This window comes from Rhinoraja longicauda, chromosome 26 (assembly GCF_053455715.1).
Source record: "Rhinoraja longicauda isolate Sanriku21f chromosome 26, sRhiLon1.1, whole genome shotgun sequence".
NCBI classification, from domain to species: domain Eukaryota; kingdom Metazoa; phylum Chordata; class Chondrichthyes; order Rajiformes; family Arhynchobatidae; genus Rhinoraja; species Rhinoraja longicauda.
Window position 1 is genome coordinate 10,539,860 of NC_135978.1, and position 26,491 is coordinate 10,566,350.

The 26,491-nt window shown below is 41.7% G+C and overlaps 1 protein-coding gene across 3 annotated transcripts in view; it reads right to left on the bottom strand.

Moving 5' to 3' along the window:
* The window catches only part of LOC144606536 (syntaxin-1A), a 204,683-nt gene that overhangs the window by 59,741 nt on the left and 118,451 nt on the right, over window positions 1–26,491 (bottom strand). For all 3 annotated transcript variants that reach the window (XM_078422788.1, XM_078422789.1, XM_078422790.1), the window contains exon 6: window positions 2,892–3,000. In XM_078422788.1, the coding sequence (XP_078278914.1) occupies window positions 2,892–3,000 (109 nt within the window). The remainder of the gene's footprint in view (window positions 1–2,891; window positions 3,001–26,491) is intronic.

Below are 26,491 nucleotides of genomic sequence, written 5' to 3' on the forward strand. Positions count from 1 at the left end.
TAGGAAGTTATAAATTACTGGTACAATTGCAGTTTGAAGGCAGGGGAGTGCCAGACCAACACATCCCAAGCGTAAAGGAATGAGATACGAGAAGATTAACCCCGAGAGCCTGTAAAGAACATTAATTAAACTGACATCTCACTGAGGTGCATAAATAAGTGCTGAGGTAAATCCAGACCTAGCTATCAAACTAATGAGAGAAATGTAAGAGCACAAAATATGAATAAACATCAGGAAGAACTTTCGATCCTTAGATCAGGGCTTCCTGAACAATATTCCCATACGATTTCACTTTAATAGTTAAAATTTCACAAGGCTCCAGAAATTAATGAACTGAAATAAACCATCAATAAAATAGCATTATAACTGTTGCAACATAAATATCAATCTGATGATGACCAGGTAGTGAACGAGATAAATAATGGCCAGACTACAAAAATGAAATTATAAATTGTCTTTCAATTCCATCTTCGGAGCTTTTATACCCATCGGAAGGAGGACCTCTGATGGTGCAGCACCTTCTCAGTATTCCACTACAGTTTGATTTGGAGGCACCCCAGGGATCCTTTCTTGTTGTCTTGTCTGTTTGACTCTCCGAGGGACTTTTACTGCCGAGCACACAGGCACATAGATCTTTACCTCCTACTCACTTTCTTTCTCATTCAACTTGGACCCTCTCCCTAAACCAGATCAGATAGGTCTACCTTCACTCCTAGCCCCCCACTTCTCCCTCATCCATCCCTCTCTCCCTCATCATTTGCTCCAATTTCCCCACTCTCTGCTCCATCATTTTTCCATCTCTCCACCACGTGGTTTTGCCACTCGGTGGTTTGCAATACAGCAGGATTTAGAGACAAGTAAAGTCACTCGCGGATGCTGGGTGCCAGCAGGATAGACATACGCTTTTATTCCCGCCCCATGACATTACAGTGGGCTTTTGAGGCAGTGAGAGTGCAACTGGGTGATCAGATTGGGGGTGGGGGGCGGGAGTTGTGGGCATTGGGGTGGTGGTCCTGTCATTTTCCAGCATTTTCCAGTGTCCAAGGCTAATGTTGTTTATTTTACATGAACCCAGCAACGGGCAATGCAACGCTGTTGGCATTGTGAAGTCTAGTTTGGAAGTCCTGCTTTAGAAAAGCAAAATTACCTGCTAGACAATAAAGTGGAAGTGAAATACTCAGCATCTTCGAAGTATAGTTGGCGCCTCAGTAAACAACAGGCAGTGGTTTAGGTACCAAAATGACTTAGAATATTACAGCAATCAATGCTGACTGGCTGAGTAGCTTTATCTTGGTTCCATCAAGATGCAGGACAGAACGCCACAGGAGATCCTTCTTCCGAGTGGCTGTCAAACTTTGCAACTCCTCTCAGTTCTGTCATGGGCTAAGCTGAGACTGACTCCCTCCCCCCTCCCTCCCCCCCTCCCTCCCCAATCTCTGCACATCCCCCAAGCCTTTCCACTCCTCACTTTAATTTCATGTTTCATGTATTTTGTGTTTTTATGACTATTGGCAGATCAATTTCCCTCCTGGGATAAATAAAGTTCTATTGTATCATATCATTCATTTTCTCCTGTATTCCAATACCCTTTGGGTTCTTCAGTGTGCCGTTCGTTGAATTAAAAAAAAAAATTGCACTATTTCTACACACTATTTCTTTTCTGTTAACGATCCTCTTGAGTGGTTAAAAAGTTCACTCGACCCAGTTTTTCCTACAGAGTGCAATGACTTGGGATTGATGATCATTGTCAATGATTTGAGGACAGAAATTAAGGCAGAAATTCAGGGCAGTATTTTGCGAGCACAGAACCGTGGCGATACAGCAAGGCAGCTGGCACTAAACTGAGGACATGCTTGATTATCCAGGAGAAAATAGAATTCCCAGACGTTTTAGCTATTCCAATGCTGTTGCCATCAATGAAAACGAGATTATCTGGTCACTACCTATTTTTCTATGTACTGCTTCCTCAGAACGCTAGATATCCAGCTTCGATCCTGACCTCGAGTGCTGTCTGTGCGGAGATTGTACATTCTCCCATTCCTCCGGGTGCTCCGGTTTCCTCCCACATCCCAAAGATGTGCAGGTTTGTTGGTCATGGGCCTCTATAAATTGCCCCTAATGTGTAGGGAGTAGGTGAGAAAGTGGGATAATGTCGAACGGCTAATCAACGGTCAGCGCTGACCTAGTTGGCTGCAGGGTCTGTTTCCAAGCTATATCTCTAAACTAAATGCAGTTGCCTACAGTTGTAATCACGTATCATAAATAATTACAAGGTGTTTTGGGGTACATGTAATATAAATACCGGCTCAATCTTACTGTCAATGTAGAATGCCTTAATGAATTAGAATCAACAGCATTGAATGAACCTCTACTTCACAAAGTCACATGCATGAAGACGAACAATGAACGATTGCCCATATCAATCATTGGCAGCAAGCACAATACCGACAATGGTACAATGCCCTTCAGTCAGTTTCCACATCCATCCATGCCATGTTTAAATGATGCAAGTCACCAAATCTGCCTTTGAGGTGACTCTCACCCTCAGTTATGATGAGAAAGGTGGATTTCTCATTCATGCTACGATAAACCAAAGCCAAATTATGTGCTAGTGGCCATAACGTGGCTTTGGAATCAAGGCGTTGCTGACCACAGGTAGATCTGAATCAGAGCGAGCCTTCACTTTCCCAGTTTTGTAATGGGATTTGCGGATCTGAAAGAGCTCAGGGCACAACTCGTAATGCTTTTCTGTCACAGGTTAAGGCCCAGCTGCTTTCGGATCCACATCAGCAGCAAATCCAGCTTTACAACAGACAAAGAATGCTGCTATCTTAGTGTGGGAGCTCCGATTCCGACCCTGACTCAAAAAATGCTGCAGAAAAAGGACTCACTGATTTCCAGTTGGCGTTGGATTCGTCCTTTGCAACGCTCCCTGTAGTCGGTCTGTGTGCCATTGTACTCAGACATCACTTCCACAAACTTACGAGACAGTGTCGAATGCTGCAAACAAAAAGAAACAAGGTTGGAAGAAGAGTTTTGGATTGATACCTAATTATGGCTGCTGCAGCACATGCTAACCACTGCCCACCAGTCAAGGGATGCACCACGACTGATTCGACAACTGGCCTTTGCAACTTTTCCAACTCCATAGAAATCTTAATTTACCACATTGCTTGTGCAATTTCCAATTTTGGAATCTACAATATAAATATTGCATTTCTCATCTTAAAAAGAATGAGCTGCTCACTTTCATTAAAAACCCCCCATTTCTATTCGTAAATTAGGACTAAATTCTTTTCATTCACATTTTAAATTTTCTGTAAGAGAACATGGAGGAGTTCTTAAACTGGACATGAACTTATCTTTTCAAATGTTGTTGTGGTACCTCTTTCTGCCACTTACCTGGGTAACATGCTCCTTATACCCACTTGTGAAAAAGGTACCACTCGGGTTTTCTGTGAGTCTTTTCACTCTCATCATAACCTATGCCCTCTTGTCTTCGGCTCCCTTTAAGATAGGATGAGACCATCCACCTTATGTGCCCCTTGTGGTTTTCTGCACCTCCATAAATTCACCCCTCAGCCTCCTTGACTCCAGGAAAATCAACCCAGTCTCATCAAATGAAGCATCTTTTGTCTAGTGCAGTACCAGTAGGTCTATTAAAATGGCACATGTCACAATGTCACATGACCCGTCTGAAGAAGGGTCTCGACCCGAAACGTCACCCATTCCTTCTCTCCCGAGATGCTGCCTGACCTGCTGAGTTACTCCAGCATTTTGTGAATAAATAGATTTGTACCAGCATCTGCAGTTATTTTCTTATACTCACGATTAATTAGTATAGGTGAGTGCTTGATGGTCAGCACGGACTCAGTGGGTCGAAGGGGCGGTTTCCAGGCTATATCTGTGACTCAATTAGTGGTGCGTGTGTGGAACGTACTGCCAGGGCTGGTGGGTGGAGGCAGATGCGATGGTGGCATTTAAGAAGCTTTTGGAGAAACACGTGTACATGGATAGAATGGAGGGATATGGATCATGTGCAGGCAGAGGAGATTAATTTAACTTGACATCATGTTCGGCATGGATATTGCAGGCCAATGGGCATATTCTTGAACTGTGTTCTATGCCAGTTCAAGAATTAATCTTTCATAAATCACCCATCATTCTTCTGGACTCCAAAGAATGTAGATCTAAATAGATCTAATTGTTTTAGCTGCTTCTGACAGGCCAACCCTCTCATCCGAGGAAGTAACCTGGTGAATCTCCTTTTTGATGATCTCAAATTAGAGTATACCCTATCGTAAATAAGGGAACCAAACCGTACAGTTTTCTATATTAGCTTATTATATATATTATATGCACTCCTGAAGTGAGCCATACAATTGATGAATAAGTCCCCAAGACATCAATTGATGAATAAGTCAACATAAAACATGACTGAAGAGTTGAGATAGGGTACCACCAATAAGTTCAGGTATGGCTGTTATATCAACAACATCCATTGAGCATCTGGGGGTCAATACATGCAATATCAGCACAATTAAGAAGATCAAAGAATCGAAACGCCAACAAAATGGTTCATTTTGTAAATTGGTAAACGTTGTTAAGCTGATTTCATTCTTTTTTTCCTTTCAAGAGAGTAAAACAGTGTAGTATGTGCAAACAAATGTGACTTCACTGCATGACACATTCAATCACATGTGCATCATCGTACACATGATGAAAGACTGAGAAGAACCTTGAATAAGCAAGGCATACCTCATGGAGTTCTCCATGTGGCCTCCATATCACTCTGCCTGTTCCGCCGGTTTCTTTGCAGTAGAAAAGGTACTCACAGAAGCCTATTCATGACAGTACACTCAAGGAAGCATATAGAATGTAAAGCATTCCATAAAAATATGAGGAGGGGAACAACAGTAAAATGCAACCACAGAGGCTTGTGGCCTTGGGGAGAAATTCTCGGTACTGGAACATAATGGGGTAATAGTTGTGCAACTGCCTTATTGCCCCAGTCTCCGGCTTTCAATTGTGGCCTCAAGTGTTGTTCATTCTATGTTTGCTTTTAGGTTCTTTCCATGACTCTGTGGGTTTCTTCTGAGCATTCAGTTTCCTTCCACACTCCAAAGAAATGCTGGTAGATTGATTGGTGACAGCGAATTATACCACAGGGGTGGGTGTAAGGAAGGGGTTTAATGAGCATGTGTGAGATGGTGGCAGGGAATTGAAGACTGGGGAAATGGGACCACTGAAATCACTCCTCTGGAAGCCAGCATGTACCCAATGGGCATCAAGTCTCCTTATGTGTCACAACACGTGTAAGAAAGAATCGGACGATCAAAAGTACTGGAAGCCAAGTGTGAATAGACCATAAGTAAACGTAGCAGAAATAACCGAGGAACTAACATGCAGCAGAAAGAGAATAAATCTCCTGCTGATCAGAGCTTGTGTAGGTCCACAAGAGGGAATTAATAGTGTACCTAGAGGGAACAGCAGAACAACAGGAATCTGGCCTTGAAGAGACAGTTTTGACCTCCACTGGAATAAAAATAGCAGAATTTCGATGCATTAGGATGCCTTCATTTCATTTGAAAGGGAGAAATTCAGATGAGTACATAAGGAATCAGAATGAATTAATTTAACAATTAAATTGTTTAACTTAAATAGGACTCCTTTGGTTACCTGGATGGGGAATTCACTATTTTGATAGAGATGCATTAGTACAGTTTTGATGGGGGTCAACATCGGTCAATGTCATAATTCTTATCAAGCTAATTAAAATAGGATGATTAAATATTACTTGCTGACCCATAACATTCTGGTAAATTTATCTATAGGAGAATTGATTGAGTCTCAACAAAACTGGTCTTACCTGACCCACATCTCTATTGGCCCACTTAAAATAAAACTACCTGGAACAGCTGTAGAATTCGGAATTCATACCACCCACAAACATGCCCTTTATCTTTCCGCAGACCCCTGACTGTTGACATTTTTCTTTATTAGCAGACGGGCTTAGTGAAGTTCAATCAAGCCTGATGAAGGGTCTCGACCAGAGACGTCACCCATTCCTTTCCTCGGGAGATGCTGCCTGACCTCTCTGAGTTACACCAAGATTTTGTGTCCAACAATTATGTTAAATTCCTTAGTGAAAGTCAGATTAAGAGGAAAGATTGAACAGAAGTCCATTCTTCACAGTCCATTAGAATAGGACAAAATCGCATCGAAATGTTACATTTCACGAGGGGAGTGATACTAAAGATGTGGTGAGGATGTATCCCTGTTTGGTCTCTTGTGGTCAATCCCAGAGAGAGGGGAAGTGGAGGTGGGGGTGAGGGTGGGTCTCGGACACTTGTGACTTGAAACTATGGTCTTCCTCTTAGCCTGCAGCCTATCAGCTTCAGCAATATTTTCTTTTGGGGGTGGCACAGTGGCATAAAAAAGAATTTATTTCCAGAGGATTGGGAATCTGTGGAATTCTGTACACCAGTCAGCTGTGGATATAACACCAGAGTTGCGATGATGGTAAACAATAATGCACTTCAAAGCCTCTCTTTAAGGATTGTGTCATGTGAATCTGCCTTCTTCACTGCCACAATGTTTATAGAGCCCTTGGATTAATTGTACATCATTAGTTTGCACTCCTCACGTCTCAAGATTTTAAATCTGTACATTCTTCAAAGGACTTTGGTATAGGTTAAGAACAGGTTACAAAGGGTGAAATTGATGGATTTTTGGAGTCTGACACAATCAAATGTTCAGGATATCATGCAGGAAAGTGAAGACTAAAAATGAGATTAACCATGGTGTCACCAAACAGTGGATGTGGGCAAACGGACTACTCCTGCTTTTATCTCTGATACTCCTGCATTTTAGAAATTCCAGCCTAGGTTATCAAAGGTTTAAGCAAATGGTTGAAATGGCCTCAACTTGTAACCTGACCCAATGCTTTACAAAGAGGTAATCAATAATCATCATTCTAAACACGCATCTACTTATTTCCTCCACATATTTTGCGCTCGATACCTGAACTGATCTTTTAGGTATTTTATCTTCAATGGTTAATCTCATTCCTCAGGATCCTAATGGAAGCTAAGTTTCCCACGTTTAGTGGTTCGTGCACAACAGATACTTTGGCAGGATGGCCAATGTCAGTTAGCAGAAAGTTATTTTGGTGTCATAGGTGTCATTGTTCTTTCATCTCCCAACTCAACACAAATACCTCAAATGTGGAATAGAAATAACTAGCCAAGCTTTCAAACTCTGCTTCATTACAGCCATTTGGAAAATTAGTATTTGGAAGTGCACGCAGCAGAGGTTTTAACTGCACTAATTGTTCTTTAATAACCTTGTGATTGAGGCTCTCCCTTGGGTAAATCTCACCGAGGAGACAGTGTATTGTGGAACAGATTATTAACAAGACATTACCTGTGCTTTTGGCTCACAGCATTTATTGATGATGGATGTGCATGATAATGCTTCATTGGAGAATTCATTCCAATATCTGACAATTCAACCTAAAACTGATGAAAGTGAAGTGGTTAAGATAGAATCATGTTCTGTGTGTACGTCAATGGCTTTTAGTATAAACTGAAGGGGCATTGGCATCCCAGCGATCATTCCCCAATGCATTCATTGATCGCTCACTGAATCAATTAAACGGCTTCATAGAACACCTTCAGGGCTAGGTGGGGTACTATGCATAGGTCTGTGGAGTATAGGTGACATTGAGGGAGAAGTTGGAACAGGGAAAGCTCACAAAACCTTCAGAGCAACAGGCAGGATGCAGCTGAGACCAACCCAATGGAATAGGGAAGCATTTGAAGTGGCAACACTGTCAAGGGTAGGCATTTGAAGTGGCAACACTGTCGAGGGTAGGCATTTGAAGTAGCACCAGTGCACTCCACTCTTAGGCTGCACCAGGTTTTATATTTGGATATAGTAAGAAGAGGCTACCGATACAAGTAAAGTGTGAAATTCTGCATATGGATGGGAGGTTAAGGGGCAGGAGGCTGCCCACTGTCCTGCAAAGGTTAGGACATCCAATATCAACTGTCCTGCAAAGGTTAGGACATCCAAATAGAGAGAGACTCGTGGCTGTGAACCAGTGAATTGGACATTGATAGAGCTGGGTAAATGGAGCATGTCAGAAGGAAATGTGTTAGGGTCTGAAACCAAAAGCAGAGCCACAAGAGGAGAGTGCAAAAGTTGAGAAGAAGTTGAAACAAAGAGAACTGCAAGAAATGGACCAGGTTAAAAACTGTGGAAGGTTCCCGAACAAACTCTCGTGTGGCCATTAAAACTGGTGTGGATGTAGCCGAAACAGTTGCTGAGCCTGAGCAGATCCATTTGGCAGCTGACGGAGTTTGTAATTATAAAGCTATTTATCTCCATCTGCCCATAATTTTAGCATCATCAATGATCACAATGGAACTGTCTCGATAAAATTTAAGAGTGAGTCATCCAATAAATCATTGAGATGGAATGCCGTATAATCCAGAACCTTACTGATAATATTTCATTATAAATATGAATTCATAAGTGTGGCCTGACACTAAAAAAACCAATTATTAACTGAGAATTAATATGAGTTAAGAATGTTGCTGTCAAGGGGCAACCATTTTGTCAGGTATCATTCTGTCACACTGGTTCTGGGTGTTAGGGGAGACAGATTGTAGTTGAATGAAAATTGTTTTTATTTTCAAAACACAATATTGACAAGTTCAAAGTCATAATCTTTAATCCTTGAAGAATGCATAATAAAAATACCCGCTTCCATTTCGACTGTGAATAAAGTCTACCTTTATCCTTCTGTTTCAACTTTGTATTTTGCAGGAATTAAAATTTACAGTGTTGGATGGCCTTTAAATAATATGATTGTTGTAGGCGTGAGAAGTAAAACTGGTAATCTCAGCATCAATAGCAGTATTTTGCTTTGGTTTACACTGAAGATAGACACAAAATGCTGGAGTAACTCAGCGGGTCAGGCAACATCTCTGGAGAAAAGGAATAGTTGACGTTCCTCATTAGAGGGATAGGCGAGAACCATGTATGGTTATTTACCAAATTCTGTTGTCTTCACAGCTTTTGCCTGCTTCGGAACAACTATGGAGTCAACTTGAAGAAAAATTGGATCAGCAATGACCCGGGCCACCATTAACAGAACAGATTCCTTTCCTTGGGCAGTTTACAACCCAGTGGAATAAATATTGATTACTCTAATTTCAAGTGATCCTTGCATTCCCTTTCTCTCCGTCCCTCCCACACCCTAATCAGATGTGCAGCACTTTGGTCAACGTGGGTTGTTTTTAAATGTGCTATACAAATAAAATTGACTTGACTTGACTTGACTTGTCATCCAGCTAGTTTCACTGTTCATATCGTTATCATCTCATGGACCATTGTGGGCTCCTTGGCCATCGGTGCCAGTTCTAGTTTATTTTGTACCTTTTTATTCCTCTAGTTTCCCTCTCCCCTGACTCTCAGTCTGAAGAAGGGTCTCGACCCGAAACGTCAACTATTCCTTTTCTCCAGAGATGCTGCCTGACCCGCTGAGTTACTCCAGCATTTTGTGTCTACCTTCAGTGTAAACCAGCATCTGCAGTTCCTTTCTACACAAATTCCTTTACGATGTTGGTGCAGGCCATTTCAATTTTACTTAATAAATATCATCCCATCAGTGTGGATTTCTTTGAAACAAGAATCCTGCATATTAATTCTATGTGGTTTTGCTTTTTCCCAGCAAGATTAAAATATAATTGAATTACTCAATTCATTTTATAACATTCTTATGCACAATATCAAAGATAACTGCCTGGATTATGGGGCAGTAACTATAAGGAGAGGTTGGACAAACTTGGATTGTTTTCTATGGAAAACCACAGGTTGAGGGAAGGCCTGATAGATGTATATACAATTATGAGAGGTATATTTAGGGTAGATAGTCAGAACCTTTTTCCCCAAGGTAGAAATATCAAAGACTAGAGGGCACAACTTTAAGGTGGCTGGGGTAAAATGTAAAGGAGACGTGTGGGACAAGTTTTTTTTTACAGAGATTGGTGATCGTCTGTAACACGCTGCTAGGAGTGGCGAAGGAGGCCAATATAGTGGCGTTTAAGAGACTTTTAGATGTCGCGGATGGAGGGATATGAATCATGTCCAGGCAGATGAGATTAGTTTATCTTGGCATCATGACAGGTATTTAAATCTAGTGGTATATATATCATCTGCCTGATGGGAGAGGGGAGAAGAGAGAATGAACGGGATACGAGTGGTCTTTAATTATTTTGGCTGTTTTCATGAGGCAACGTGATGCATAGATGGAGTCAATAGTTGGGAGGGTTGGAGGCAAAGCTGGTTTGTGTGATGACTGGGCTGCGTTCACAACTCTGCAATTTCTTGCAGTCTTGGGCAGAACAGATGCCATACCAAGCTGTGATGCATCTTAGAAAAGATGCTTTCTGAGGTGCATCTGTCATTGGGGACATGCTGGGTGTCCTTAGCCTTCTGAGAAAAAAGAGGTATTGGTGTGCTTTCTTGGCCATGGTGCCAATTTAGGAAAAAATACTGTGTTCCTTGCAGAGTGGTGCAAGAGACATTGCAGTGGGAAATAATGAAATGGCAGAGAAATTAAACAAACATATTGTGTTTGTCTTTATGGAAGCAAATATTTCCTGGAAATAATGGAGAACTACAGTTCTCATTGAATGAGAATAGCACCAGTTCAATTAATGGGATCAAAATACCAGCAAACACCTAGGATCTAATGACTGATATACTGATTTGAAAGATGTTATGGAGAAAGTAGATGGTATTCTTCTACAAATTATCGAGTAGTTCTCACAGACTGGAAGGTAGCAAATCTATCTCCATCATTTATAAGAAAGAAGAAGAAACTATAGACCAATTAGCTTGACTTCAATAGCTGAGAAAATATTGAATACTGTTACTGATGGAAATGGTCATATAAAAGGGTTAACTGAATCAACATGAACTCATGAAAGGAAAATTGCAATCTGCTGGCATTTTCTGCAGTTGTAATGAGCAAAATGCGTAAAGGTAAATGAGAGGGTGTGGTGTATTTGGACAAGGTCTTTCATAAGGTGTCACATAAGAAGTGATTAAATAATATTAGAGTAGACGAGATTGGGAATAATATTGGCTTGAATTAAGGATTGGTTGATGATCAGAAAGAAAGAATAACTAGGTTATGTTTAGTTTGGGAGACTGTGAGTAGGTCAGTGTTTCATGGATTAGTCCTGCGGCTCCAGCTGTTCATAATCACTGATTTGGAAGAGATGACCAAGTGTAAAATCTCTGTGTTTGCTGATGCTGCAAAACTGGATGGCAGTTTATGTTGTAAAATGATAGAGCAGAGAGGTTTGAGGAGTGGAGAAGGGGAACTGAATGAATTAGGATATGGCAGATAGAGTACAATGTGTGTACAAAAAAACAATGTTATGCATGATGAGAGACAGAAAGATGAGTCACACAGGTGACGTCTCAGGACTGAAGGGTTTGAAGAAGGGTCTCAACCTGGCATGCTGTGTGTCCATTTCCTCCACAGATGTTACCTGACTTGCTGAGTTCCTCTAGCACTTTGATTTTGCACAAATGTACAGCATCTGCAGTCCCTTGTGTCTCCAGAGACAGTAAGATGTTGGGTTCAGGGAAAGGTGGGAGTACACAAATCATTCAGAGTTAATGTGAAGTTACAGCAAGGAATTAGCAAGGCAAATGATATATTATCCTTTACTGCAGAGGAGGATTTAGATACAAAACTAAAGATGTCATGCTACAATTATAAAGAGACCTGGTCGGACTGCTTCTGGAATAGTGTGTACAAATCTTGGCTCCCGACCCAAGACAGAATATATTGCAGTAGAAATAATGCAACAAAGGTCCACCCACTTTATTCCTGGGTTGGGGTTTTGTCTACGGAGAAGAGATGACACAATCAGGGCCTTCACTGTCATGAATTTAGGAGAATGAGATCAAATGAGCAGCCATGTACGGGAAGGATGAGGAGAAATTTATTCACCTAATAAACAGTGCATCATTGGAATTTTCTATCCAATTTCTATCAGTTGCTCAATCTATTTAAGGCAGAGATTGATAAGCATATCGATACTATGGGAATCAAAGGATGCTGATTTTATTAAATGTGTAGCAGGCATGAGGGGCTGAATGGTCTACTTTGCCTTCCACTACCTCCGTACTTGCTCCTTTCTTGACATGCATATTTGTCCTGCCCACCTTTGAAACAGGAAAAATAACCCAGCTCCACGTGACGGAGAATGGAGAAAGCTGAAATGTGCTGAATTGTTGTGCCATCAATTTCCTAATTTTAAAAAGTTGATCTGGACATTGGAATAATGCTAAGCTTCATCTCTTCTGGCCATGGAGCCCCTCAATTCTGTAAGGCAATTTGGCTGCCATATTATTGCCTAGTCACAGCATGGATCTGCATTGTGAGCGCTGCAACCTGCAGCGTTGACGTCTGCTGTGACTGTGCACAGCTGAACGCCCAATGCACTGAAGTAGACCATCTGTTATTGAAGGACAGTGCGGCCAGAGGAATGACAAAATCATTACCAGCAAAACACTGAATTATGTAGGACAAATGCTTGCTGAGTTTATTACCAACCACTCAAACATAATAACCTCTATCATCGGTATGAAACTCAACCAACGATGCACAAATGTTTTCTAAAATGCGGGGATGTGAAAGCATTAGATATTGACCTCTTGCTTTCCCGAGAAAGGATCATTCAAATTCAATTCAAGTGTAAATGAAAATCTAAACACTGTGGATGCCAGAAATCTGAGTACAGAGCTTCAGCTGTAGGTTCAGGGAGGATCAGTTAATGCCCTTTCTATAGACAATAGACAATAGACCATAGGTGCAGGAGTAGGCCATTCGGCCCTTCGAGCCAGCACCGCCATTCAATGTGACCATTGGCTGATCATTCTCAATCAGTACCCCGTTCCTGCTTTCTCCCCATACCCCCTGACTCCGCTATCCTTAAGAGCTCTATCTAGCTCTCTCTTGAATGTATTCAGAGAATTGGCCTCCACTGCCCTCTGAGGCGGAGAATTCCACAGATTCACAATTCTCTGACTGAAAATGTTTTTCCTCATCTCTGTTCTAAATGGCCTACCCCTTATTCTTAAACTGTGGCCCCTGGTTCTGGACTCCTCCAACATTGGGAACATGTTTCCTGCCTCTAATGTGTCCAACCCCTTAATAATCTTATACGTTTCGATAAGATCCCCTCTCATCCTTCTAAACTCCAGTGTATACAAGCCTAGTCGCTCCAGTCTTTCAACATATGACAGTCCCTCCATTCCGGGAATTAACCTAATAAACCTACGCTGCACGCCCTCAATAACAAGAATATCCTTCCTCAAATTTGGAGACCAAAACTGCACACAGTACTCCAGGTGTGGTCTCACTAGGGCCCTGTACAACTGCAGAAGGACCTCTTTGCTCCCACACTCAACTCCTCTTGTTATGTCTCCTCTTCTCCTCTAGTGTTTGGAACACAGTGCAGCACAATCCTCTGGCCTGAGAAAAGTCTTACGTTTGTATCTGAGATACCCAAGACAATTTTTAAACCCGGTTAATTTGACCAAGTCAACAGCACACAACGTCCTGCAAAATAGTCAAACACCAAAATATGTTGTGCACTCAAAATACAAAACAAAATCACCAGCTGAGTGAAACACTCAGCAAGTTCGCCAGCCTATGGTGCAAGCCAGTCAATGTATGGGATGTGGGATTCTTCCTCAGGATAGGAGGAGTCCATGCACAAATTATTGATTTATGTCCTTCACTGATGCCACTTAAAATGTTTACAGAGCCCATTAAGCCCTGAAGGAACTTTTAAATATAGTTATTTAAAAGATTTCAAATTAGTCCTAAATTGGTATTTGTACTTGACCACAGTGCAAGGATAAGCCATGATGCGTAACAAAATGTACAGGAACATATATTCTGTATATGATTTTTATTGTACAAGAACTGGATCTACTTAATGGAACAGTTTAGCTTTTCATTTAACTCATGCTATCCATGACCTTGGTTTGTTTGAATACATTATAGATTGCACGGGCATTGTAAAGTGTATCCAATCCTTAATGTACCTGAACTGGGAGTGTTGTGTACAATTTTAATTACTTTCAAGTGCCAATTTAATCCATCCCATTCTATAAATTTTAATTCCTCATTATCCGAATGAGATTCCTGAAAATATTTGGAGAATGCCCTTTACAACCTTTCTGAATGAAAGCCCACTTCTTTCTGCTCGGCTTAAAAACAAACGCATTACCACACCCAATCCATAAAAATCTGATGGATTCAAATTTTTCCGGGACCATTCAGCCCCTCATGCCTGCTACACATGGCAGTTGGACACCCAGGGACTGCTTGCAGCCTTATGGAAGAGCAGATAAAACGTTGAGCGTGTGTTTATTTATTTCTATATCTTCTGTGCAATTTCTGACTAAACGAACTCATTATTATTATATCTGCATGAACCTCCTGTGATCTTTAGTGCTTGCCAAAATGCCAGGTTGGGAAATACTGCTTTAGACCAACTAGGGTCAACTGGGCAAACTATACTGAATCTGCTGTGTTAATCACAGTAATTCATCTTTCCAATTATTACTATTTATTACTTCCTTTCAGAAAACCTGACCCAATTATGTTGCTTGGCACGACAACTGCAGTCCATCAGAGAGATTCAGAAATAGTTCAGCAGCTCGGTTTGGGGGAGGTGTGTTGCTGTGGATTATCAGTAAAAATATGCTGTGGATTATCAGCAAAATTATACACCGCCCAGGGCTTGGCCAAACTTCTGTCCACCATTGCTACCAAGCTGGTGGGGTCTAAACCTGGTTTAAAGACTGTAGAAGAGGAAGGGCAGCACGGCGACACAGCGGTAGAGTTGCTGCCTTACAGCACCAAAGGCCCAGGTTCGATCCCGACTACTGGTGCTGTCTGTACAGAGTTTGTACGTTCGCCCCGTGACTGCGTGGGTTTTCTCCGGGCGCTCCGGTTTTCACCCACACTCCAAAGATGTACAGGTTTGTAGGTTAATTGGCTTCCGTAAAGATTGTAAATGTCCCTCGTGTGTAGGATAGTGCTAGTGTATGGAGTAACCCCTGGTCGGTGGGGATTTGGTGGGCTGAAGGGCCTGTTCGCACACTGCATCTCTAAACTGAACTAAAGACCGAAACTGAACTAAAGAGGATGGCAGGAGCAGCACAGGACATATCTAAAAAATGGGGTGCTCCCCTATTGAAGCTACCACTCGGGATTGCACAACAAAGGCTGCGTGCAAATACACAAGTAAACAATTTTGGCACCAACTATCAAATCAACAGCTCATCCAGTCATGAATTGGAGGGGGTGGGGGGGGATATTAAATGTTTACTCAGGGAGAAGGCCCCGAGAACAATATTGGCAAAGACAAGACGGAGATATTTGCAACTGCCTGAGGTCCCCACCATCTTGAAGTCAGCACTGTGTTGGTTTAATTCACTGAATACTACAAGTTCTTAATATCCAATAGACTGAATGGGCCAAAAACTCGATGCAGCAAGAACAGTTTCCCACATTACCCTTAATTACACTTCTTCCCGCTCTGCATTCTGCAATGATTCCATTCCAATCTCCCGACGTCTTCACATCTCCTGCATATCACAGGTGACACAAAGAACCGAACAGGCCCCTCAGCCTAACTCGTCCATGCTGACTAAACGGCCTTATCAAGAACGTCCCACTTGCCTGCGCCTGGCTGATATCCCTCTGAAGATAGACACAGAATGCCGGAGTAACTCAGCGGGACAGCGAGCATCTCTGGAGAGAAGGAATGGGGTGACGTTTTGGGTCAAAACATTTCCTATCCACGTACTACATCATTTTCAGGGGATACATATTTAGTTCCTTTTGATTCCCACATAGAATGGCTGGCTTGATCTCATCGCCTGGTGTAACAGCTGCCAATGAATATCTGCTGATCAAAATGCAATGCCTCTGCTGAGTGTTCTACAGCTTCTAATCCAATTAATCTGTGTCAGTCTGCAATATGAAACCATCGTCCTCCTCTAACACTGCATAATTTATAAAATCACGTGATAGTAATAACATTACCCATTTAGAAATCACATGGTCAGTGTAACGTTAGATGCTTGCAACGTCGGATCAGAGAGTCAGTATTGAGCACAGGAGAAGACCAATCGGCCCAATGAGTTCCACTCACTGCTTCACACAGCTATTCAGTCTGTCCCATTTCCTGATTTAATATCCATAGACCTGTATTGATCATTGATCCCTTGATTAGTTCTTGATTGATTCTTGATTAGTACAGGTGTCAGAGGCTAAGGGAAGCCAGGAGAATGGGGTTAGGAGGGGGAGAGAGATCAGCCATGATTGAATGGCAGAGGAGATTTGATGGGCTGAATGGCCTAATTCTATTACAATCACTTACGACCTTATCCCCTCTAATTCCTTCAGCAGCAGTATTCAGGTCCTCACCTCTTCCTGAGTAAAATAATTATTCCTCATTTCCCTCGTATCTCTTGTTCAACACAAAAACGGAGTCTTTGTACCATCAACTAATGGGAGCTGATTATTTTTGTGAACTTTATCGAACCTTGTCATAATCTTATATTCCTTTTTCACACAAAGGTGCTGAGTGTATGGAACAAGCTGCCCCAGGAAGTAGTTGAGGCAGGGTCTACCCCAACGTTTAAGAAGCAGTTACACAGGTATATGGATAGGATAAGTTTGGAGGGATATGGACCAAACACAGGCAGGTGCGATTAGTGTTGCTGGGACATGTTGGCTGGTGTGGGCAAGTTGGGCCAAAGGGCCTGTTTCCACACTGTATCACTCTATGAGTATGTTAGGGCGGCACAGTGGCACAGCGGTAGAGTTGCTGCCTTACAGCAAATGAAGCGCCGGAGATCAGGGTTCGATCCCGACTATGGGTGTTGTCTGTACGGAGTTTGCACGTTCCCCCATGACCTGCGTGGGTTTTCTCCGAGATCTTTGGTTTCCTTCCACAATCCAAAGATGTACAGGTATGTAGGTTAATTGGCTTGGTAACTGTAAAAATTGTCCCTAGTGTGTCGTGGTCGGCGCGGACCCAGTGGGCCGTAGGGCTTGTTTCTGCACTGTATCTCAAAACTAAACTCAGACTCTAAATTAAGTTTCAATCTGCCCAACTTCTCCCTGTAACTCAAGCCCTCGAGTCCTGGGAACATACTCATAAATCTTCTCTGCATCCCTTCCTGCTTAATGACATCTTTCCCATAGTAGGGTGACCAAAGCTGAACACAATACTCCAAGCGCAGCCTCACCAACGTCTTGTACAACTGTAACAAAACGTCCCAACCTCTATACTAATTTCCCTGACTGATAAATGCCAATATGTCAAAACATCTTCTTCACTATCCACTCGTGAATCCACTTCCAGGGAACTATGTACTCCTAGATCTCTCTGCTCTACAACGTTCCCCAGGCCCCTTCCATTCACATTCCTGGAAACATTTGGGTAATCTCCCCTGAACCCTCTCCAATATCTTCACACCCTTCCTATTATAATTCGATGATAATAATTCATCGTAATACTGTAGTTGTGAGGCCTAACCAGAACTTAATAAAGGTTTAGTGTTAATTCTCTGCTTTTGTACACAATAACTCTACCAATGAGACTCAAACACATGGTTTGCTAACTATTCTCCCAATATGTTTCGCTACCTTCTAAAATCTAATGACATGGATCCTTAGGTCCCTCTGATTTTGCACATTTTTGTTGAAATGCAGTGCTAAGTCTGTATTGCCATTGCCCATGAATCACCCCATGCTGCCCTGAATATAATTATATCCAATATTGTCTATACCGTGGCCTATGTACTATCGTAGCCAATTGAAATCATCCGCACTGTTCACCACACTTCCAAGTTTGATTCCATCACCAAATTTTGAAAATTGTCCTGTCACATACATATTTATATCAACAATATAACTGTCACTTTGAGAATACCAATATCCATCACTCTATGGCATGAAAATCATCCATTTACTCAGTATTTTATCCGTAAGCCAATTTTAATAATTATATATTGACCCTCTTATGCCACAGGCCTCAGTGTTGTTAACTATTCTTTTATCCAGTACTTTTAATAAATATTTTCTTAAAATTAACAGACAATATCCACTGCCTTTCCCTCGTCAACCTTCTCTGTAACATCAAAACATTCAATTAGGTTAATCCAACATAATATCTTTATTACAAACCCTTGTTGGCTCTCCCTAATTAACTCAAACCTCACTAAGTGCCTGCTAATTTTATTCTCAATTATTCTTTCATTAAAATTTGACTAGCACCAATGGTAAATCGACCAGTTTGTGCTTACTAGAGCTGTTCTTACACCCTTCGTGAACAAGCATGTCACATTTGCTACGTTCTGAAACCTATGGCACAATCCCCATATCTCGGGCAGAGTAAAGGATTATGGTAATACTCTCAGCTACCTCCACTCCCATTTCCCTAAGCAACCTGGGATGCAAGTCATTTAAACAAAATAAGTTATCAATTATCAATCAAGAGACATTTCTTGTCTCTTACCCAGAGTACGGGAATCAAGAACCAGGGAACATAGGTTTAAGGTGAGGGGGGAAAGATTTTAATAGGAACCCGAGGCGTAACTTTTTCATTCAAAGGGTGATAGGTGTATGGAACGAGCTGCCGGAGGAGGTAGTTGAAGCAGGTTTTATCACAAATTTTAAGGAACATTTAAACAAGTACATGGATAGGACAGGCTTAGAGGGATATGGGCCAAATGTAGGCAGGTGAGACTAGTGTAAATGGGACAAATCAGCTTGTGTGTGCAAGTTGCGCCAAAGGGCCAGTTTCCACGTTGTAAGACTCTATCAACACTAAGTGTAGTCTGCCCTTCCAATTCATCCTGCATTAGGTGAAACCAAAATGTATAAAAATACCCTTTAATAAAATCTGACAATGTGCACTTTAACCATGTGATTTTTTTCTATTACAAATCTCAAATTGTGGAGTACAGAGGAAAATAAATAAATGATGGGTCTTTGTTCCAAACGTTATGGAGGGCACTGTATCTACTCATCTTAATGGATTCATCTAGGTTCTCAGTGGTACAATTCTCCCGGCGTGGAATCAGTGGTTATAGCACAGGAGGGGGCCATTTGGCCCATCATTGTCAGTGCTGGCTCTCTACCAAGATGAATTCTCTAGTTTCAGCAACTGAATCCTTTTCCACATCCTTTCACTTCATTTTAATCTACCATTTATATTTTTAATCACTTCCCTCTTGCAGACCACAATGGAATAATCTTCCACTACCTCTGTGGACAGTACATTCCAAATTCCCACCGCTTATGTTTAAAATAATGATATTTTCCTCATTTAACTCTTAATTCTCATCCCTTTGTTCTTTTGTTTTATATATTTATAAACTCCAATCCCTGTCTTCTCCAACAACAGGAAGAGCCTTCCCATGATCTGCAGCCTGCATCATTTTATATTCTTCTTTCAGATCTTCCCTGAACCTTCCCTTCTCAAAAGAAAACAGTCAGTGCCCCACTAATCCTTCCTAGTAACTGTATTCCCTAATCCCAAGAACCATGCTTGTAAATCTTTTGTGGATTCTCTTCCTTCAAGGCGGTGTTAAGAATTGAGCCAAATATACCAGTTGAGACCAGACAAATGTATTGTAAAGCATTAACATAACTTTGCTTGAATACTCCAAGCCTGTATTGATAAAGCTCAGATTTGTGTATACCTTATTATAACCACTTTCGCAGCCTGCTTTGCCACTTTTAATGATGTGTTCACACATACCCCCGGGTTACTCTGCTCCACTTCGTTTTAAGGACAATATTTCTTATTCCATAGATTGACACAAAATGCAGGAGTAACTCAACGGAACAGGCAGGATCTCTGGAGAGAAGGAATGGGCGGCGTTTTGTGTCGAGACCCTTCTTCAGACTGAAGGGATCGTGATTGGACTGAAGAGATTCCTCAGACTGAAGAAGGGTCTTGACCCAAAACGTCACCCATTCCTTCTCTCCAGAGATGCTGCCTGTCCCACTGAGTTACTCCAGGATTTTGTGCCTGTCTTCGCTTTAAACCAGCATCTGCAGTTCCTTCCTACACATCTTTTATTCCATTTTGCCTCTCCTCTTTCTGTCAAAAATGCATCACTCCATATTTCTCCACTTTAAACTTCACCTTCTATGTGTCTGCCCATTCTACCAAGATATACTGTTTATATCCTGCTGCAATCTGTCACTATTGAGTTTGGAGTTCACATGATGTCAAGTTTTGTGGCAATTTTTTAATTTGTAAAATGTGGCTTGCATCCAATCTAGGTCACTAATATGGATCATCCATCCATCCATCCATCCATCCCTGGGGAATAGCACTATTCCTCATCATCCCATCTGATAAAACAACCGTTCACCACAACCCTGTTATCTGTTACTCAGCCAACTTTGCATGCAAGCCATCAATGTCCCTTTTATACCATGTGCTTCAACTTTGTTGATAAGCCTGCTTTGGATTATGTTGCCTCATCAGGTTGCACATCCATCATTTTAGATTCATCGTATTTTTCATTGCCATCGTCATGCAAGGAACCCGATCTTTGATGCTTCCTTTCCCTCATAAAGGAATATATCTCGTCAGTACCTGTAACATCCCTGCAAATGGAACCCATTGCTCTATTACGTTTTATGGTTGAGCTTTACATCCACTTTACCTTGGCTAGATACTCTTCATTCCACTGACAATGGATATCTTCCAATTTAGACTTTTGACTTTGGATTATTTCTTGCCTTTCTCTGATAGTGACTGATATCACTGATACCTGCACCACTCATCTCATTCCCCAGGACCAGATCCAGTATTCTGCCTACTTTTCCCTTCCCTCCATCCCCTCCCACCTGGATCCCTTCCTCTGGCTTCACATTTCACTTGTCCTCTCTCCTCATCTTATACCCTTTTGACTCATTTTTATCTCCAGCCTTTATCCACCCATCTCCCAACCAATACCCTTCTCACCTATCATTTACTAGGCTTTGTCCCAGCCCTACCTCTTTTCCAGGATTCTCTCCCCCCTCTCCTAAATTAGAATGAAGAAGCGTCCCGACCCGAAGCGTTGGCTATACATGTCCCCCCAAAATGCTACCTGACCCACTGACTTATTCCAACATTTTATGTTTTACCCATTTTCAGCATGCTTTCTTCATAGCTGAGTCAAGAAGATATGGAGCAAGAAAGCTCTCCTGAACACCTTTTTAAAAATTCTACTTATTCTAGTGGATACATGGAACAAGCTGCTAGAAGCAAGTAGATGAGGCAGGTGCTGTAACAGCATTTAAAATACATTTGACAGGTACATGGATAGGAAAGGTTTAAAGAGATATGGGGCAAATGCAGGCAACAGGACCACCTTAGATGGGACATCTTGGTTGGCAGGGACAAGTTGATCAAAGTGCCTTTTTTCCATGCTGTATGACTCTATCTGCAGTCCCTTGTGTCACTGTAAATTTCCCCTCTATATTCCCCTCTTCCTATTTGGAATTACACCTAAAATATTACACTTTCAATTTCAGCATTCTGTGATCTACTCAAACTGTTCTGAAAGCTACATACTTCAATTTCTATTGAACACCTTCTAAATCTTTCCTGTATTTCCCCATCGACCTTCATTTGTTTTTTTGAGGAATGGAAAACAAAACTGCAAAGTGTTCAACCAGGCTATTATAGAAATTTATGTCTTCAATTTTGTATTCTGTCCAGCAATGCACAAACCTCGGTACTTCATTTAAATTCAGTGGCTTTATCTGCTTTACTTATCACGTCTAAATGATATTTATATACATCTTTACTATCACATCTTGTCACTCTTCTTCTAAATTAAGCTTTCTTCATTTCAACTAGTAAGCGATTTCCATCATATCAAAATAAAACACCTTACAATTCGCTACAATTAATTTCAATTGTCTTGTATCTGCTCGTTGTGCGAGCCTATTTACCGCACATCTTCATGTTTTTTTGCTGCAATCATTCACGTTATTAATCAAACTCAGTTGTCTATTATCTGTAATTTTTTTACGTTAGCCCAATGGTTCCAAGGGTGGCAATATTTACGTCTCTTTATTTTTGAGATTTAGACATCGTTTCTGATCAATGGTGACCACACCGTGCAGGATGTCAATGGTGGGAGGCTCTGTGTGATATGGAATCAAGCATCCAGGATATATGGTTAGATATTCCCTTGTTGGAGATCGTCATTGTCAGGCGGTTTTGTGGCGCAAATGTTACTTGCCACTTGAATGATGTCCAGGTCTATTAGCAAGCAGGCATTCACTGCTCCATTTGCTAAGGAGTCGTGAATGGAATTGAACATTGTGTCATTATCAGCGAACATCCCCCACTTCTGAAATTGCAATTGAATGAAGGTCATTGATGATGCAGCTGAAGATGTTTGGGCCTAGACTATAGACCTGAGAAAATCCTACAATGATGTCCTGGGTCAAGAATAATTGATCTTCAATGGTCACATTTCTTTGTGTGAGGTATGACTCCGACCGCTGGAGTACTTTCCCTTTGAAGACCATTAATTTCAGTTTCACCCGAGCATCTTGATACCAAACGTGATCAAATATTGCCATGATGTCAAGGGAGACATTTCACCTCTGGAATTCAGCTGTTTGCATGGCTCAAAGCCGTGTTAATGTCTGGAGCTGAGTATCTGAGCAAAATCCAAACTTTGCTTCGGGGAATAAATTGTTGCCGAGCAAATATACATCGCTGATTATGCCTTCCATCACTTTGCTGATGATTGAGAGCGGATTCACTGGATGATAATTAGTTGGTTAGGATTTGTCCTGCAATTTCGTAACTGGTCAGACACTTGTGATCTGCTGAATTATTCCAGCACTATGAGTCTCCTTTTGGTAAACCAGCATCTGCAGTTCCTTGTTTTAACAGGGAGGAATACTGATTCGTTAGCTGGGGAAGGATAGCAGGTGGGCAGGTGGAAAGAGCCAAGCCAAGAAAGTTTAATAGTCATATGCGCTGTTAATAGCACAATTAAATTCTTGTTGCATCTTTACAGGCACATTAAACACAATCTACAAGCTAGACTTGGCTGTGTTTGATCAGATGCCATGGAGTTTGGGGTTGACGTTGAAGAACTAACTCTTCCTACCTTTATATCACTGTGTGGCCACCTTTGGTATGGCCATTTAATATTAATATATAAATATTATATATATGTATAATATAACATAGAATTAGTGTGAATGGGTGAGCGATGGTTGGTGTGGCTTGGTGAGCTGAAGGGCCTGTTTCCATCCTGTATCTCTAAACTATTTACAAACTATTATTTTCTACGAGATCTCATCAATGGCTCTGGAAGTCCAAATATACATCAGATGGTTACATCAGATGGATTTCCCATGCTGACTGTGTTTAATTCCAATGATATTTTCTGAGTAAAAACAAGGAACGACAGATGCTGGTTTACAAAGGAAGACACAATTTTGCTGGTGTAGCTCAGGGGGGGGGGGGGTCAGGTCGCAGCATCTCAGGAGAACATGGATAGGTGACGTTTCGGGTCAGGATCCTTCTTCAGTCTGATTGTGGGGGCGGGGGGGGGGGGGGGGGGGGGAGCGAAGCTGGAAGAGAGGAGGGGCGAAGCTGGAAGAGAGGAGGGGCAGGACAAAGCCTGGCAGGTAATGGACCGACACTGCTGAGGAAGGTTATTTGAAAGGCAGATGGTTGGACAAAGCCTAGAGATGAAAAGACAGAAGGTGTTAAATAAAAGGATTAAAGAGCTGCAAATTATGACGCTAGAGGTGGAAAGGAAGGGGAGAAATAGGTGCGAGTCCAGGTGGAGCACAGGGGAGGGTGGAAAGACAATGGGGGTTGGTTATGTGGCAGGCGAAGGGAGAGGGTTATGTAGTTACCTATTTTACGTGTCCTGTCATCTTATTCTTTATAATAGACCCCAATATTTCCCCCACTACTGATGGTAAGTCAGCTGTTCTGTTATTCCCCGTTTTCACTCATCTTCCTTTCATAAACCGTGGGGCTACATTTTCCTTCATACAGTCTGCAGGAGCTATTCCATAGTCCATCGAATTCTTGAAAATGGTCATGGAAGTATCTACTATTTCCACAGCTGCCTCCTTTAGAACAGGCGTGGAAATTATCAGGCCCACGCAGTTACTAATTTCCAGTGCCATTCATTTTTCCAGCACTATTTGCTTACTTGTGCTCATTTCCATCGGTTGATCATCATCATTGAATTTTTGATTTTGTAACATTTCTGGAAAACAGTTTGCGAATTCCTCAGTAAAAATAAAATAATTTTAGTCAATCTGAAGTCTCTGGAGAGCAGAAAACAGGAAACGTACTGAGAGATGATTGAATAATTTGGTTTGGGAATAAAAACAGCGTACACAGGTTTGGGCAGACAGGTGGGCTAAGGAGGGATCAGTAATGACTGTATTTGCAGCAGCTGAAGTAGGCAAAGTTTGGTTGAAGACAAGAGAATGGTCAAAAGATTAGCTCTGGGTTAACCTGGATGTTAAGTTTATGCGCAATGCTTCAGCAGGATGGGTTTAGAAAGGGGAATAAGGGAACATTATTTTAAGGGGAAACATAAATAGGAGAAGATAAAGCTTGACTAGATGCCTGACATATAGTCCAAACACAAACAGGGGAGTAGAATAGCCATTAGAGCTAGAACAGAGTGTCCTCAGTAATGATACTGAAGCTCTTCCAATATCCATTGCTCATGTCACCAAGAAGCTCCACTCAAATGACAATAAGTTGAGTTCCAGAGCTAATAGAACACAAAGAAGAGTTGCAAGAAGAGTTCCCACAGTGACCAGATAAGTAATAATGGAACTAGTTTAAACATAAGAAGCTGCAAAATAGATGAAAGCCATTTGTTAGGAATTTGTCAGGATGGGAAATTTATGAGGTGAGAAGGTAGGTTTTCTAATTGATTTTGTTTTTATTATTGAACAGTCACTGCTGGGAAAGGTACGCAGGAATCAATTCGCGCCCATCCAATTTCCGCCTCGGATTGGATTATGTTGTGCCTCAGCATGCTTGCCAGTTTGCAGTTAATCACTTCAGCATTAGACCTTGATGATGTCACTTAAACATGCACTCAGTTTCCCAGTCGCCATGACTGTTGAACGCTGAGTCATTTACTGGCCCAAAGCAAATCGACTGCTCGATGCAGCAGGGTGATGTGTCCAAACAGTACGTGATAAGACATTTTGAGGCTATGCTTCTATTTGCTTTTTTCCCCATTTCCATTTTGCTTGTTAGAAAGCTTTATGCTCTGTGATGTGCCATAGATCTTTTTGGTCTGATGCAATTTGGCAAGAAAGCTATTTTCATCTACTTTTTCAGCGAGAAATGAAGAGAAAAAGAGAGATCAGTCAGTTCAGAGGAGATGTATCATTTCAAAGCCTCCACATCTTTCCTGCATTGGGGAAAATACTGCACTTGTAGTCTAACCAAATTTTTATGAAGCTGAAACATGGGTACCCGATCCTTGCACCCAATGTCAAAAGCATGCCATATGCTTCCTTTGTTACTCCATCTTTTTGTACTGCTACTATCTGGGAGCAGTAGACTTGGACCCCAGGATCCCTATGTACATCAATGCTGTTAACAGTCCTGCCAAAGTATATTTTTCCCTCACAATTGACCACCCGAAGTGCAATAACTCCACACTCGCTTGGATTAAACTCCTACCCTTAAACCACTACCCTCTGTAAAAGGGACCACATCACCCCGATTCTGGCCTCTCTCCACTGGCTTCCTGTACGGTACAGAATCAACTTCAAGCTCCTCCTATTCACGTATAAAGCCCTAAATGGACACTCCCCCCCCTACATCAAAAATCTTCTAACCCCCCTCTCTAACTCCAGGTCCCTCAGATCGGCCGACTTGGGGCTATTCACTATCCCGCGGTCTAGGCTTAAACTCAGGGGTGACCGCGCTTTTGCAGTTGCAGCTCCTAGACTGTGGAACAGCATCCCTCTCCCCATCAGAACTGCCCCCTCCATCGACTCCTTTAAGTCCAGGCTCAAAACATATTTCTACTCCCTAGCGTTTGAGGCTCATTGAGGAGGCGCTGTGAACTGTTTGCGTGCTACTGTATGTTTTCATTTTTTTTCTATTGGAACCTAATCAAATGTACAGCACTTTGGTCAACGTGGGTTGTTTTTAAATGTGCTATACAAATAAAATTGACTTGACTTGACTTGACTCTGTCTTTGACAGGCAAACTAGTTCTGAATCCAAACTACTAAGTGACCATGGACACCATTAATTTAATTGGTTCATCCCATCGTGAAAGATCTTGCCAAAATGTCAAGTGAGTTGTAGGTTCTGGAATCAGATAATGATGGAGT